Source organism: Cervus elaphus, chromosome 31, assembly GCF_910594005.1.
Source record: "Cervus elaphus chromosome 31, mCerEla1.1, whole genome shotgun sequence".
Lineage (NCBI taxonomy): Eukaryota > Metazoa > Chordata > Mammalia > Artiodactyla > Cervidae > Cervus > Cervus elaphus.
In genome coordinates, this window is record NC_057845.1 from 43,954,023 (window position 1) to 43,971,154 (window position 17,132).

A 17,132-nucleotide genomic window follows, 5' to 3' on the forward strand; every position below is an offset into this window, starting at 1 on the left:
TCTCCTTGTATTCATGCCTTTTTGTGGCTCCCTCCAGCAGTGAATCTGGACAGGCTTTATGATGTTCTGTCACCAACAGAGTGTAGTAAGAGCACATGTGGCAAATTATGGTCTTGCACTTTACGAGGCCTTGCAACTTACCCTGTTGATGTCTTAGAACCCAGGCTGAATGTGAAGGAGACAAGGCTATTCTGCTGGGAAGTCTTCAGGGAGGAGGCCCTGGAGCAGAACAGACCACGAGGTAGAGACAGGCCTGGGCAGTTGGCCTCTCTGGTTATTTCAGCTGAGATCCCAGACATGTGAGAAAGGTCAACTTGGATCCTTGAAGGTCCTGTGAAACTTCCAGATGATTCAGCTACATGTGGAGCAAAGCCACCACTGCTGAGTCCTGCCCAAGTTACCTGATTACGAGCAAGTAAATGATAAAGACCCTGATGCTGGGAAAGACTGAGGGCAGGAGGAGAAGGGGACGACAGAGGATGAGATGGTTGGATGGCATCATCGACTCAATGGACATGGGTTTGGGTGGACTCTGGGAGTTGGTGATGGACAGGGAGGCCTGGCGTGCTGCGATTCATGGGGTCGCAAAGAGTCAGACACGACTGAGCAACTGAACTGAACTGAACTGAAATGATGGTTGTGTTTTAAATCGCTAAGCTTTGGAATGTCCAGTTACACAACAATGGAAACTGATGCTTGTGCCAATGATTTCTGTAAAATAATTATACTAATGGTGAGATTTAGGATCTAGAATATTGTCGAGGTATAAATTATAGCACTGTTTGACACAGGACATTAAAAATATTAACTCATCTTGCCTCAGCTAAGCTTAACACTTTATACTGCTAATACTATTATTTTTGAGGGCTAGCATTTACATGGGACTAGTGTTATCTGGCTGAAGCTCTTGTCTAGTTGCTATAAATTTTGGATTTGCCTTTCACCTGAATCAGAGTTTCTCGAAGGAAAAGAATAAAATTATTCCCACACTATTTTCCCATACTGTTTCTTACCCTAACCCATTGTGGACCATTTCTCTCCGCTTTGAATCTTGACCACACACTTGCATCAGCTCACACATAGGGGATGAAAAAGAGAAGAAATAAAAGAGGAGAAAACAGGAAAGAAATTTTAAAGCAACTTGTCAGAATAGATGGAGAAATCGAAGTTCTGTGGAGCAGGATGAAGAAGTGAATTTAAAACTAAAAAGAGTACAAGGGTGACTTTTCCTGCATCTTCTGGGGCATGAAGAGGTTAGCTCAGAGTTACGTTAATCAGAATACAGCATCTTCCACATACATTTGAGTTTCATAAGCAGCAAGCTTCTACTAGTAAGCAAAGTACTTCCCTCTGTGAAGCGATCAGCCCTTGAGATCCTATCTGGGACACCTTGCTCTGGGGAGCCTAAGAGGCACCTGATGAATAAGAAGAGAGCAGGGAAAGACAGGAAAGCACAAAGGAAACGAGGGGAGTGACTGGGTAACCTTCTCTTGGCCCAGGAAGGGTTTTTTTGATACCTTTTTTCCCTGTCCTCCATTGACCACCAGTTAGAGACAGAGGATGGTAGGGTTGAGTAGATATACAAACAGGTGAGTTCAAGGTTTCTCTGTTAGCAATAGCTCAGATTTCACTAATGAAGGGGTAGCTAATGCCACAGGGAGATTTTGCAATTCAGAGGCTCACCTCAAAGTTACAACAGGTGGGGAAGCTGAGATTGGTCTTAGTCATCAGCGCCGTGAGAGGTAAGCTGAACAGGTTTCTATGTACTTAACTCTTCATTGAGGTCACAGTCCAGATGGTAAGGAAATGGATTTCAGAACTGCTTGCCACTTCTGGGTACCAACTCGTTAAAAATCTAGTTGAATGCATGAATAAGATAAAATAGGATAGTGGTTTTACATGTGACAAAAATATAGGCCCCATTTGCTAGTTTACCACAACTTGACTCCCCCTTTGGGAGAATCACCCTAAACAGTGATTACCAAATGTCTGTGAGCATCAAGTTGGAGGACAAGTCAAAACACAGACTGCTGGGCCCCACATGGAGTTTAAGATTCAGTAGATTTCCCATTTTATTTAATGGATTATAATATGTTATAAATATCATTCATTTTGATGCTCAAGTTATCCCCAATTTGGTAATGGGGAGTCTCTTCATGCTGGAGTTTGTATCCATTTAATATGTACCCATCATTCCTTGCACACCTTTTTTCTTTCTGGTCTAAGATATTCTAGGCTCACCTTGGACTTTTCCTGCCCCAGTCTTGGAATTAACCATTTTCCTAAAAAGCTGTATTCCTTTTAGTGGAAAACTGTGATTGGAAATCAGGACCTAAGCTTTAGGTGCGCCTATTGCTAATGGGATATAACTGCTTCTAGGCCCCATGAGTGGCTGGAGCTAGAGAATATATGTATGTAAATGTGTGATATATATAATATATAATCAATGTGCAATATATACATTTTTGTGTATAACAGACTTTACATCTATGTTTAATTCTGTTATTTATATATAAATACATTTATTAAATGTATATTGAAATATATTATTAAAATATATATTAAAAACCATGAGTTAATATTGACATACAATCCAATTCAAATTTGATGCTATAGTTCTGTTTAAGACACAATGGAAATTATTTAGTTCAAGTATTAGAAATAAGTAATATCATTCTTGCCTGGAAAATTCCATAGACAGAGGAGCCTGGTGAACTACAGTCCATGTGGTTACAAAGAGTTGGAAACGACTGAGAATGTAGAGAGAGCATCATATACTTTCTTTGAAATACTTGTCTTTGTTGTAGTCATAAGTTTTCAACTTTTGGATGAGAAGTTCATGACTGCGTTTATGCATTTGTCTGACATCTGCTTTCCCTGAAGCATATTGCTTCCTTCAGAATTGACTGCACACAGTTTTGTGTTTTTTTTGCTTCATGTTTTTGATTACTTGTTTTGAAATTCTCATGGAATTCAAGTTTTCTTCCTTTGCATTGTTGTAACTCTCTTCTTCTAGAGTAAGGAAATTGGCTCTGATTATTCTTAAACATTCACCAGTTTGATCATCCTGTATGTAGCCAACCTTTGATTTTCATCCCTACCTCCACCCATGTGTGGACACCCTTTTCTTCTTGCTTGGGGTCTGACTCCCTATTCTAGGCTGCCACTCCACATGGATAGCCTTCTCACTAACCATGACTCTGAGTTCCCACATCAATTAGCCCACCATGAAGATGTCTTCCTGACCCCTCTTGGTCTCTGAAGGACTGCCCTCCTCTCTCTGTTCTAGCTTTGATTTCCCACATGGGACTGTCTCTCACCTGGGTACCTTCATCACCTGCTTCTGACACCTCATGCCAGGCTGCCTCTCCCCATCACACAGATGCCTTATTTATGCTGTTTGGGGTTTGACATCTCATGCCAGTCTCTCCCCATCCTTTGTCCTCCCCTCCTTATTCAGTTGAATTCTAACATCTGCTCTGGGCTACTGGTCCTCTATGTCCCCATGACTTTAGGACAGAAACTTTCAGGAAGGAAAGGCCTCAAGTAGGCTGTTTAAAATATGGCCCTGTGTGCCACAACTACTGAGGTCAAGCTCTCAGGCCCACGGCCACGACGACTGGGCCCATGTGCTGCAACTACTGAAGCCCCTGTGTCTAGGGCCCGTGCTCAGCAAGAGAGAAGCCATGCAAAGAGAAACCCACGCATCACAACTGGAGAGGAGCCCCTGCTGGCTGCAACGAGAGAAAGCCTGCACGCAGACATGAAGACCCAGCACAGCCAAAAGTTAATAAATTTTCAAACATAAAGAGAAAAATCTTATTTTAAAAAAAAAGCGTGAAGAAGCAGAGATTCAGAAGCTACTGTAGCTTGTCCCTAGTCATGGAGCAAACAGACGAAGTCAGTACAGATCCAGGTCTCCCTGTCGTCTGTGTGAGAGCAGGGATCTTGCCTCTCTTGCTCGCTGTTTTATCCCCAGAACCTGGAGTGAAGTCTGCATGAATACAATGAATGAATCAATCAACCCCTGTGTAGTTCTTTTCCTTTCCTTCTTTGTCACCTTAATATGTTGTAAATTCATGACTTTTATATTAATATTTGTCAATAACCAATAGAAATAAATGCTCTTATGGGAATGTCAACATGTCAATTTCTGTGCCTAGGGATTTCCTCATGAATTTCTAGAGTGCCCATCTGGATAGTTGACCTGTAGATGAGATGAAAGTGAAAGGGTTAGTCAGTCAGTTGTGTCTGACTCTTTGTGACCCTATGGACTATAGACGGCCAGGCCCCTTTGTTCATGAGATTCTCCAGTCAAGAACACTAGAGTAGGTTGCTATTTCCATCTCCAGGAGATCTTCCCAACCCAGGGATTGAATCCTCATCTCCTGCATTGCAGGCAGATTCTTACCATCTGAGGCACTAGGAAAGGTGAAAACATGGAGACACTAAAAAGCTATGGTTATTGTAAAATCCCAGGATTCCAGCACTTCTGTCAGGTGTGGGAAAGAAAGTGAGCACCACCAAAATCGGTTTTCAATCACCAGGGTACAACCCCTTCAAAATAGCTGGAACTCTACATGAGATGAATGCCTTTACCACCTGGCATTCCATACGCATGACCAGCACCTACAGTCACACTGCTCAACTAAGACCATTCTGCTGATATTAACGCAGGGCAGTGCTTCCAAAGCATACTCCTAAGAATGCTACCTCTGAAGGGGTCTTCTCAGGAAGAGGATTCTGTGGTCAAAAATCCAAGGAACATGATAATTTACAAGGTACATGAGCATATGAAGCAGGGCAAAGGCTAACAGAGTTTTGCCAAGAGAACGCACTGGTCATAGCAAACACCCTCTTCCGACAACCCAAGAGATGACTCTATATACATGGATGTCACCAGAAGGTCAATACTGAAATCAGACTGATTATATAGAGAAGCTCTATACGGTCAGCAAAAACAAGAGGGAACTGACTGTGGCTCAGATCATGAACTCCTTATTGCCAAATTCAGACTGAAATTGAAGAAAGTGGGGAAAACCACTAGACCATTCAGGTATGACCTAAATCAAATCCTTTATGATTATACAGTGGACGTGAGAAATAGATTTAAGGGACTAGATCTGATAGAGTGCCTGATGAACTATGGACAGACATTCGTGACATGTACAGGAGACAGGGATCAAGACCATCCCCAAGAAAAAGAAATGCAAAAAAGCAAAATGGCTGTCTGAGGAGGCCTTACAAATAGCTGTGAAAAGAAGAGAAGTGAAAAGCAAAGGAGAAAAGGAAAGATATACCCATTTGAATGCAGAGTTCCAAAGAATAGCAAGGAGAGATAAGAAAGCCTTCCTCAGTGATCAGTGCAAACAAAGAGAGGAAAACAATAGAATGGGAAAGACTAGAGATCTCTTCACAGAGAAGGCAATGGCACCCCACTCCAGCACTCTTGCCTGGAAAATCCCATGGATGGAGGAGCCTGGTAGGCTGTGGTCCATGGGGTTGCTAAGAGTCGGACACGACTAAGCAACTTCACTTTCACTTTTCACTTTCACACAGTGGAGAAGGAAATGGCAACCCACTCCAGTGTTCTTGCCTGGAGAATCCCAGGGACGGGGGAACCTGGTGGGCTACCATCTATGGGGTCTCATAGAGTCGAACACGACTGAAGTGACTTAGCAGCAGCAGCAGAGATCTCTTCATGAAAATTAGAGATACCAAGGGAATATTTCATGCAAAGATGGGCTCAATAAAGGACAGAAATGGTATGGACTTAACAGAAGCAGAAGATATTAAGAAGAGGTGGCAAGAATACATCCAAGAACTGTACAAAAAAGATCTTCACAACCCAGATGATCACGATGGTGTGATCACTCACCTAGAGCCAGACATCCTGGAATGGGAAGTCGAGTGGGCCTTAGGAAGCATCACTATGAACAAAGCTAGTGGAGGTGATGGAATTCCAGTTGAGCTATTTCAAATCCTAAAAGATGATGCTGTGAAAGTGCTGTACTCAATATGCTAGCAAATTTGGAAAACTCAGCAGTAGCCACAGGACTGGAAAGGTCACTTTTCATTCCAATCCCAAAGAAAGGCAGTGCCAAAGAATGCTCAAACTAATGCACAATTGCACTCATCTCACATGCTAGTAAAGTAATGCTCAAAATTCTCCAAGCCAGGCTTCAGCAATATGTGAACTATGAACTTCCAAATGTTCAAGCTGGTTTTAGAAAAGGCAGAGGAACCAGAGATCAAATTGCCAACATCTGCTGGATCATCGAAAAAGCAAGAGAGTTCCAGAAAAGCATCTATTTCTGCTTTATTGACTATGCCAAAGCCTTTGACCGTGTGGATCACAATAAACTGTGGAAAATTCTGAAAGAGATGGGAATACCAGACCACCTGACCTGCCTCTTGAGAAACCTGTATGCAGGTCAGGAAGCAACAGTTAGAGCTGGACATGGAACAACAGACTGGTTCCAAATAGGAAAAGGAGTACGTCAAGGCTGTATACTGTCACCCTGCTTATTTAACTTATATGCATAGTACATCATGAGAAACGCTGGGCTGGAGGAAGCACAAGTTGGAATCAAGATTGCTGGGAGAAATAGCAATAACCTCAGATATGCAGATGATACCACCCTTATGACAGAAAGTAAAGGAGAACTAAAGAGCCTCTTGATGAAAGTGAAAGAGGAGAGTGAAAAATTTGGCTTAAAACTCAATATTCAGAAAACTAAGATCATGGCATCCGGTCCCATCACTTCAAAGCAAATAGATGGGAAAACAGTGGAAACAGTGGCTGACTTTATTTTTTGGGGCTCCCAAATCACTGCAGATGGTGACTGCAGCCATGAAATTAAAAGATGCTTACTCCTTGGAAGGAAAGTTATGACCAACCTAGGTAGCATATTAAAAAGCAGAGATACTACTTTGCCAACAAAGGTTCAGCTAATCAAAGCTATATTTTTTCCAGCAGTCATGTTGGATGTGAGAGTTGGACTATAAAGAAACCTGAGTGCCAAAGAATTGATGCTTTTGAACTGTGGTGTTGGAGAAGACTCTTGAAAGTCCCTCGAACAGCAAGGAGATTCAACCCGTCCATCCTAAAGGTGATCAGTCCTGCGTGTTCATTGGAAGCTGAAACTTCAAATCTTTGGCCACCTGATGTGAAGAGCTGACTCATTGAAAAGACCCTGATGCTGGGAAAGATTGAGGGCAGGAGGTGAAGGGGACGACAGAGGATGAGATGGTTGGATGGTATCACTGACTCAATGGACAAGAGTTTGGGAAGACTCCAGGAATTGGTGATGGACAGGGAGGCCTGGCGTGCTATAGTCCAAGGGGTCGCAAAGAATCAGACATGACTGAGTGACTGAACTGAGCTGATGTGAGCATATGATAGACTCTGAGAAATTCTAGAATTGAAGAAAGCTGTTACCTTTGCGTAACCTGATGTCACCCATGTCCTTAACCACAGAGCTCCTCTTCAGAGTAGCACCTGCCCAAGTCTCATTTCTTCATTCATGCAATGGGCAAAAGTATTCGTTCCATGGGATTGTTGTACATATTTATAAATTAGATAAAATATGTAAAGTGCACAGCACCATGCTTTGTATTCTTTTTCGTTTCTTATTTATTGAAAATTATTCCCTATATTATTAAAGAAATAATAGATATATTTATTATTATAATAGTTGAAAAAATAATAAATGCATATGATGAAAACTTTAAACCATAAAAGGGATGTTAAATTAAAAATTGTTTCTCATCAGATCCCTCAGATTCTCAAGAGTAATTTTTTAATGTACATTCCCAGACATTTTCTGTGCCTATAAATGTGGACATATTAGAAACAGCTATTTTTTAATCTATTCATAGTAGGTGAAATAATGGGTTCACCTTCATTTATTTTGTGCCTCTGCAGCCTTGCCTCTATGTTCTTTCATTTGGGGATACACCAGTATGTTTTTCTGAAACCCCTGGGTGAAGTAAAGGTTACCTATGTGCCTGTGTGTCCCCTCCACTAAGCTTCACTTTTTTCATGCTTTTGAGAAAAATGTATTTGTTTTTAATTGAAGGGTAATTGCTTTTCAGTATTCTGTTGGTTAGAACACAATAAATATAAGAAGCAATAGTTAGAACCCGGTGTGTAACAACTGATTGGTTCAGGATTGAGAAAGGAGACCGGCAGGACTATCTGCTGTCACCCTGTTTATTTAACCTATCTGCTGAGCACATCACGAAAAATGCTGGGCTGTATGTTACAAGCTGGAATCAAGACAGGCGGGAGAAACATCGACAACCTCGGATATGCAGGTGATACCTCTCTAATGGCAGAAACAAAGAGGAACTAAAGAGCCTCTTGATGAGGGTGAAGGAGGAGAGTGAAAGAGCCAGCTTGAAACTAAGTATTAAAAAAACTAAGATCATGGCATCCAGCCCCATTACTGCATGGCAAATAGAAGGCGAAAATGTGGAAGTAGTGACAGATTTCCTCTTCTTGGGCTCTAAAATCATTGCAGGTGGTGACTGCAGTCATGAAATCAGAAGATGATTGCTTCTTGGCAGGAAAGCTGTGACAAACCCTAGACAGTGTGTTGAAAAGCAGAAACATTACTCTGCTTACAAATGTTCATATAGTCAAGGCTGTGGTCTTCCCAATGGTCATGTATGGTTGTGAGAGCTGGACCAAAAAGAAGGCAGAAAGCCAGAGAATTGATGCCTTTGAACTGTGGTGCTGGAGAAGACTCCTGAGAGTCCCTGGACAGCTGGGAGATCAAACCAGTCAATATTAAGGGAAATCAACCCTGAATACTCATTGGAAGAACTGATGCTGAAGCTGAAGCTCCAGTATTTTGGTCACCTGATGCAAACAGTCAACTGATTGGGAAAATTCCTGATGCTGGGAAAGATTGAGGGCAGAAGGAGAAGAGGGTATCAGAGGATGAGATGACTGGATTGTATCACTGATGCAATGGACATGAACTTGGGCAAACTTCTGGAGATGGTAAGGGACAGGGAGGCCTGGCGTGCTGCAGTCCAGGGGGTCACAGAGTTGGACATGACTGGGCGGCGGAACAACAACATCATTGTGTTGGTTTCTACCAAACATCAACGTGAATCAGCCACAGGTTTGCCTATCCAAGCTTCAGTTTGATGAAGTGAGTGTTGTAGAGAATAGGGAAAATACATAGCTGTTTGAGGGTTGAAAAAGTCAGCTTAAATGTGTCCTCTTCTGTAAACCCTCTTCTACTCTGCCAGGAACAGAACTCTAATTACAACCGACTATAATTGCAGAGGTGGGTATGCATTCATTCATTCTTTCCATTGAGGATGGAGAAGGGTAGGGAAGATGGGTCCGTGGGCAGGAGAGGGTCAGAGTAACAGCAGCAGAGACACCAGCTGACCGTGACTCAGATGGTGGATTCGTTTGCTCGAGCTGCTGTGGCTTAAACAACAGAAATCATTTGTTTTGTAGTTCTGGAGACTAAAAGATCAAATTAAAGGCATTAACAGCATTGGTTCCTCCTGAGGGCTGGGAAAGAAGGTTCTGTCCCCATCCTCTTTCTTTGGCTAGTAGATGGCCATTTTCTCCCTTTATATCTTCTTCCCTCAAAGCATACTTGTGTCCAAATTTCCTCTTCCTATAGAGATTGGATTAGGGACACTTTGATGACCTCACTTTGACTTGATCACTGCTGTAATGACCCTATCTCCAATTATGGTCACGTTCTGAGGTACTGGAGTTTAGGACTTCAGTATGTGAATTTTGAGAGGAATACAATTCAGCCCATAGCAGATGGGTTGTAAGGCTGGGCTTCAGTGCTTTTCAAAATTCACACTGTGCCAGTAATACCCACTCACCAACTGTCGCTGGCAGAAGTGTGGGCTCCTTAAAGAAGCACCAGTACTGGAATCATGTGTGGGCATCACTGTCAGATCTCTAGACAGCTGGGAGAGCCTGCTGCTCTACCCTTGCTTTTGTTCTTGTTGTTCAATCTCTAGGTCACGTCTGACTGTTTTTGACTCTATGGATTGTAGCACATCAGGCTCCCCTCTCCTCCACTATCTCCCAGAGCTTGCTGAAATTGATGTCCATTGAGTTGATGATGTTATCTAACCATCTCATTCTCTGCCACCCCCTTCTCCTTTTGCCGTCAACCTTTCCCAGCATCAGGGCCTTTCCCAATGAGTCAGCTCTTCACATCAGGTGGCCAAGGTATTGGAGTTTTAGATTCAGCATCAGTCCCTCCAATGAACACCCAGGACTGATCTCCTTTAGCATGGACTGGTTTGATCTCCTTGCAGTCCAAGGGACTCTCAAAAGTCTTCTCCAACACCACAGTTCAAAAGCACCAATTCTCCAGCACTCAGCCTTCTTTATGGAAAAACTCTCACATCTGTACATGACTACTGGAAAAACCATAGCTTTTACTATATGGACCTTTGTTGGCAAATGGTATCTACGCTTTTTAATGCACTTTCTAGGTTTTTCATAGCTTTCCTTCCAAGGAACAAGCATCTTTTAATTTCATGACTGCAGTCACCATCTGCAGTGATTTTGGAGCCCCAAAATATAAAATCTGTTACTGTTTCCACTTTTCCCCCTTATATTTGCCATCACCTTCCTCTTGAGAAATCTTTATGCAGGTCAAGAAGCAACAGTTAGAACTGGATGTAGAACAACAGACTGGTTCCAAATCAGGAAAGGAGTATGTCAAGGCTGCATTTTGTCACCTCCTTTTATTTAACTTATATGCAGAATACATCATGAGAAATGTTGGACTGGATGAAGCACAAGCTGGAATCAAAATTGCCGGGAGAAACATCAATAACCTCAGATATGCAGATGACGCCACACTTATGGCAGAAAGCAAAGAAGAACTAAAGAGCATCTTGATGAAAGTGAAAGAGGAGAGTGAAAAAGCTGGCTTAAAGCTCAACATTCAGAAAACTAAGATCATGGCATCTGGTCCCAGCACTTCATGGCAAATAGATGGGGAAACAATGGAAACGGTGGCTGACTTTATTTTTTGGGGCTCCCAAATCACTGCAGATGGTGACTGCAGCCATGAAATTAAAAGATGCTTACTCCTTGGAAGGAAAGTTATGACCAACCTAGACAGCATATTAAAAAGCAGAGACATTACTTTGCCAACAAAGGTCCGTCTAGTCAAAGCTATAGTTTTTCCATTAGTCATGTATGGATATGAGAGTTGGACTATAAAGAGAGCTGAGCACAGAAGAATTGATGCTTTTGAACTGTGGTGTTGGAGAAGACTTTTGAGAGTCCCTTGGACAGCAAGGAGATCCAACCAGTCCATCCTAAAGGAAATCAGTCCTGAATATTCATTGGAAGGATTGATGCTGAAGCTAAAACTCCAATACTTTGGCCACCTGATGCGAAGAACTAACTCATTGGAAAAGACCCTGATGCTGGGAAAGATTGAAGGTAGAAGGAGAAGGGGATGACAGAAGATGAGATGGTTGGATGGCATCACCGACTCAATGGTTGTGAGTTTGAGTAAGCTCTGGGAGTTGGTGACAGACAGGGAATCCTGGTGTGCTGTAGTCCATGGGGTCGCAAAGAGTCGGATACGACTGAGCGACTGAAATGAACTGAACTGAACTGATTTGCCATGAAGTGATGGGACCAGATGCCATGATTTTAGTTTTTTGAATGTTGAGCTTCAAGCTAGCTTTTTCACTCTCCTCTTTCACCTTCATCAAGAGGCTCTTTAGTTTCTCTTTACTTTCTGCCATTAGAGTGGTATCATCTGCCTATCTGAGGTTGTGGGTATTTCTCCTGGCAATCTTGAGTCCAGTTTGTGATTCTACCTCTGCTAGAGGCTCCTAACAAAAAGAGGAATCTAAGCTATAGGTGACCCTCCAGGTCCACTGCCTTCCTGACTTTTCTGGTTTTTGTTTTTTTCTTTTTTTTTCCCCTTCCCTACTTTTTGCTTGTCAGGACATTTGCACTTTGACTCTTTTAGCTATCCCCTCCCTTTCTCCTTTATTGCCCTGAGTTATCTCTCTTCCTCATAACACCAATCATTTTTTGCATGATCCCATTCAGTGTGAGGAAATAGCAAGCAGACTGTGTTCCTTTTATTAGGTGATTCAAACTGTTTCCTGCCTGATTAACCTCAAAAATCCTTAAAAAATTGAGGATATCTAACAGAACCTTGAGAGAAGGAATTGTGGTTTTTTTAGAAGAGTTTTTGATTAAAGTTCTTGGCTGAAGAAGAAAAGAAGCAAGTTGTCTTTCACCCAGACGTTGGTTTGTGGTTTGGATTCCCCATGGCTTCCAGCCACGCTTGTAACCTCAGGGTGCTGGTGGCCGTCGTGTGTGGCCTGCTGACTGCCCTTGTTGTGGGACTGGGCTTCTGGAGGCTGGCGATCAGGATCCAGAGAGGTAATGTTGTCCTGCTGTTTTTAACTCAGAGCAAGAGAAGGCTTTGAGCCTCTGTGCTGCCACCTGACATACCAGTGCTAGGCTGCCCGCCGTTTATGAAATATAAAAGACAAGGGTCAATTTATGGCTAGTATACGGTTGTAGATACTTGAATATGTGAGTGCATGTGTGTGTGTGTGTGTGTAAGTGTGCAAGTGATGAACAACACAGTTGAATTGGCCTCTTCATGCTCCTTTAACCTGATTAAATGAATAGGAGAGTAATAATTAAGATCATTAATAGCACATGTTTAGATTTGTTATGCTAAATCCAAGGAAGGAAAATGGACTTCCCTGCTAGCTCAGCTGGTAAAGAATCTGCCTGCAATGCGGGTGACCTAGGTTCGATCCCTGGGAAGATCCCCTGGAGAAAGGAACGGCTACCCACTCCAGTAGAACTGCCTGGAGAATTCACTGGCAGAAGAATCTGGTGGCTACAGTCCATGTTGCAAAGAGTCAGATAGGACTGAGTAACTTTTCACTTTCATTTTCTTCCAAGGAAGAAAAATAGTTTTGGACACACACATATGCACATAATTAAATATATGCAGAATGAAAGTTCATTTCAAGAAGAAAGTTTAGGAATGTTCTCACTAGGACTGTAAATAAAATGACCATTTTTTCACACAAAGTTCCCACTTTTCAGGTGTTGAAAGCTACTTAGAAATTAAGGTCATTTAGAAAACAATTTTCCTGTTTAGTCAATAGATATTTGTTAGTCACCTGTTACACGGTAGAGCTGACCCTGAGAGAGGGAGGTGAAGGGCAGCAGTGTTAAGCAAAGAATGATGTTAAAGGAAAGCCCTAGAACCTCATAACAGAGACTTTCCGTAATCCTAATCCTAGTCCTTTTCCATAAAGGGATTCAAAGCTGGATGTTCTGAGCATTCCCTTTTATTTAAAAAGAGATAGAGAGACAGAGGTGGTTTCTAACGAAACGGTGGGTGAGGACAGAAGATTTCAGGGAGAAGGTTGGGGGACCCACCAGGAACACAGGGCATCCCTGCAAAGATCCACTGTTCAGAGCAAAAGGAGCCGTGAATGTTGGTTGCTTATGGAGTGATAGCTGGGGATAGATTTGGTGTTTCTCCCCCAAAGACCATATTTAGAGAACACAGAATTGGTAGGGTTTAGAGAACAAGAAAAAGAAAATTTATCAGAACAAAGACAGTAAAATTTAAACTTGATGAAGATTTGTTTAAGGTTTGTAAAATAATTTGAGGTTTTAAAAAAAATATGAACTGCAGGTTTTATCCAATTAAGGCTACTAAATTTATAAGACCTTATCTAAAGGATATACTTTTAAGAACTGCCTCCCTTCCTTACCTCCTACCTCCCTTCCTTCCTCCTTCTCTTCTTTTCTTCCTTTATAAGATATCTACTTTTAAAGGGAAATTTGTGGTGACTTATAAAGACCACAGCTACAATAGAACCATTAAAACAAGGACCAAAGTACAAAAACACTACAAGGAAGAGGACAAGACTGGGTATAGAAAGTAAATGAAAATCAAATGAGTTGCTAAAAACAAATACAAAACATATCCCTGTATTTCCTGAGGACTAAGAGTGAAAAAGTTGGCCTAAAGCTCAACATTCAGAAAACTAAGATTATGGCATCTGGTCCCATCACCTCATGGGAAATAGATGGGGAGACAGTGGAAACAGTGTCAGACTTTATTTTTTGGGGGCTCCAAAATCAATGCACATGGTGATTACAGCCATGAAATTAAAAGACACTTACTCCCTGGAAGGAAATTTATGACCAACCTAGACAGCATATTAAAAAGCAGAGACATTACTTTGCCAACAAAGGTCCGTCTGGTCAAGGCTATGGTTTTTCCAGTAGTCATGGATGGATGTGAGAGTTGGACTGTGAAGAAAGCTGAGCACTGAAAAATTGATGCTTTTGAACTGTGGTGTTGGAGAAGACTCTTGAGAGTCCCTTGGGCTGCAAGGAAATCCAACCAGTCCATCCTGAAGGAGATCAGTCCTGGGTGTTCATTGGAAGGACTGATGCTGAAGCTGAAACTCCAGTACTTTGGCCACCTCATGCGAAGAGTTGACTCATTGGAAAAGACCCTGATGCTGGGAGGGATTGGGGGCAGGAGGAGAAGGGGATGACAGAGGATGAGATGGCTGGATGGCATCACGGACTCGATGGGCATGAGTTTGAGTAAATTCTGGGAGCTGGTGATGGACAGGGAGGCCTGGCGTGCTGCGATTCATGGGGTCACAAAGAGTTGGACACGACTGAGTGACTGAACTGAAGACCAAAAATGCATGATAATAAGTAACAAAGATCCAAGTAACATAATAACAGAGAACCCATGTTTACCAATAAAAGCGTACCAGCTCTTCAGAAAAGACAAACATTTCCTTGCTCTAGCAGATTTTTTTTTTTTAAGGTGGCTTTTTATGTAAGGTACATCCCTCAGTTTTGGGTAAACCCAGTGGAAAAGAAGGGGGTTATCATCTAAAGAGAATGATTGAAATACTGGTACTGTTTGCTGTTACTGTTTTGCCTTGTACACGATATTTGGACATTGCCTTAGTTAGGAAGTTCTGCTTCCTCCACTTCACTCCTTTCCTTTCCACTCCTCCGCCACCTCTTTCTATCCTGTCCCATTCCATCTCATGGAAGTATCGAATGCTCTCACTTTAGTCCCTTTACTGGGTATAGAGATGAATTGTTGTTTTTGTTATTTTAAATTTTTGGCTGCACTGGATCATCATTGTGACGTGTGGGCTCAGTTACCTTGCAGCATGTGGGATCTTACTTCCCTGGCCAGGGATTGAACCAATGAATCCTGCATTGGAAGGTGGATTCTTAACCACTGGACCACCAGGGAAATCCCAAGATGAGTTGTTTTCAAACTTGTTTTTTTTAAGGGGAACGTCTTGGATATCTCTGAGAAACTGATGAAAACTGTGAATGTCTTACCTAGAAAAAATAAACATATACAATTTGGGGTATATTAACTTTATCACATTCAAAATTTATTTTCAATGTAAACAGAATATGTTTCCATGGTTTTTGTTTAATATAATGTTTAAGCAATTATGTCTCTCTCAGTTTTATTTTTCATGAAAAAGTAATGGCCTCTGTGAAAAAGTAGAAAAAAATTTAAATTCTGCTGTAAGTAAATTTCAGTTAGGAGTTGCTGTTGCTTGGTTATAGAATGAACTTTAATGTATGTATTTCACTATTATAAAACTTACAGTTAAATTTTTTTACTGCAGTATGCCAAAAACTTCACATACCTTCTCTCATTTAATTCTGACAAGTATCTTTGAGGGAGTTTTTTTTTTTTAATATCCATGTTAAAGATACTTGGCTCTGTTGTTGTTTAGTTGCTAAGCCATGTCCAGCTCTTTTGCAACCACATGGACTGTAACCCACCAGGCTCCTCTGTCCATGGAATTTCCCAGGAAAGAACACTGGAGTAGGTAGCCATCTCCTTCTCCAGAGGATTTTCCCAGCCCCGGGATCAAAGCCGAGTCTCCTGCTTGGCAGGTGGATTCTTTACCACGGAGCCACCTGGAAAGCCCTGGCTTTCATTTCACTCAAGTACATATTTGCTCAAGAGGCAATGATAACAAATAATAATACTTGATAATAAATCAAACTCAGATGACTGTTTGTAGAGGACAGACTCCATTTTGTGGTTAAAAAAAAGTCCAGAGAAGTGTTTTCAGTATGGAGGAAATTGGTTTTTAGGCAGCTATACTTTCATTTAGTTTTAATCCTGCTGTTGTACACCTCTGTTCTGCTCCTTTTCCAATCTCCCTTCTTGCTCCCTCATATAATCACTTTTTAAATCAAGAAAATAATTCCTATGAAAGGGGGGGAAGAAATTTTTTTGAGGAAGAAATTTTCTTATGTAATTGGCTGATGGGCATGCATTGTTTTAACATCAGGATTAGTGATGTTTAAATTGCTGATCCCATTTTACAAGTCACTTTCTAAAATTAAGAGACCGGAACCTTGGTTTAGTGAAGTTTTCCTTGATTTTTGAATTCTGAATTTAACTCCACCCATGGGTCTTTGATGACACATATTATTGAAGAACATCTGTTGTATAACATGGTGAATAAGAGTGTGTACATAATAGCTGTGGAAAAATTACATGAGTCGGGGAAAAAAAGTTGTGCAGCCAGACTGCCTGGTTCTTGCTAAGTAAACTGGAGCAAGTTTCAACATTTCTGTACCTCCATTCTCCTATTAGTTATATTATAAATATAATAAACATATAAACCCCACCTTACAGGGCTGTTATGAGGATTAGTTAATACATTTGCAAGTTAAAGATGATATCTAGTACACTATAGGCACTCAAATTTTCCATGTATATATTTTTAGATAATTTAGTGCAGTTTTCTCCACTCCCTGATATGTACCTTGAATAGATGCCCTTGATCTAGTTTGGACCTTTGGATTGAAACTCAGCTTATCAAGTTGGAGCTGCAGTGAATTTAACCATAAATTTCAACTGGCTAGCTCAAAATAGAAACAGAAACAGTTCTAAGAACTGCCATAGTTCCCTGCACTTGTTTTTCAATATTTATACTTCACTAGACCATAGGGGAAATTTTTATTCAATCATTTAACTAGTTTATTAGAATATGTAACCAGGTAGTTAATGTTGAACAAATTTCACCTTAAAGGCTATACATAT

General features: G+C 41.4%; 1 protein-coding gene across 1 annotated transcript in view; it reads left to right on the plus strand.

Moving 5' to 3' along the window:
• Positions 1 to 12,081: 12,081 nt before the first annotated feature.
• The window catches only part of ADGRG7 (adhesion G protein-coupled receptor G7), a 56,664-nt gene continuing 51,613 nt past the window's right edge, over positions 12,082 to 17,132 (plus strand). Inside the window, exon 1 of the mRNA XM_043892777.1 lies at positions 12,082 to 12,418. Coding sequence (XP_043748712.1) covers positions 12,304 to 12,418 — 115 coding nt within the window. The 5' untranslated portion in view covers positions 12,082 to 12,303. The remainder of the gene's footprint in view (positions 12,419 to 17,132) is intronic.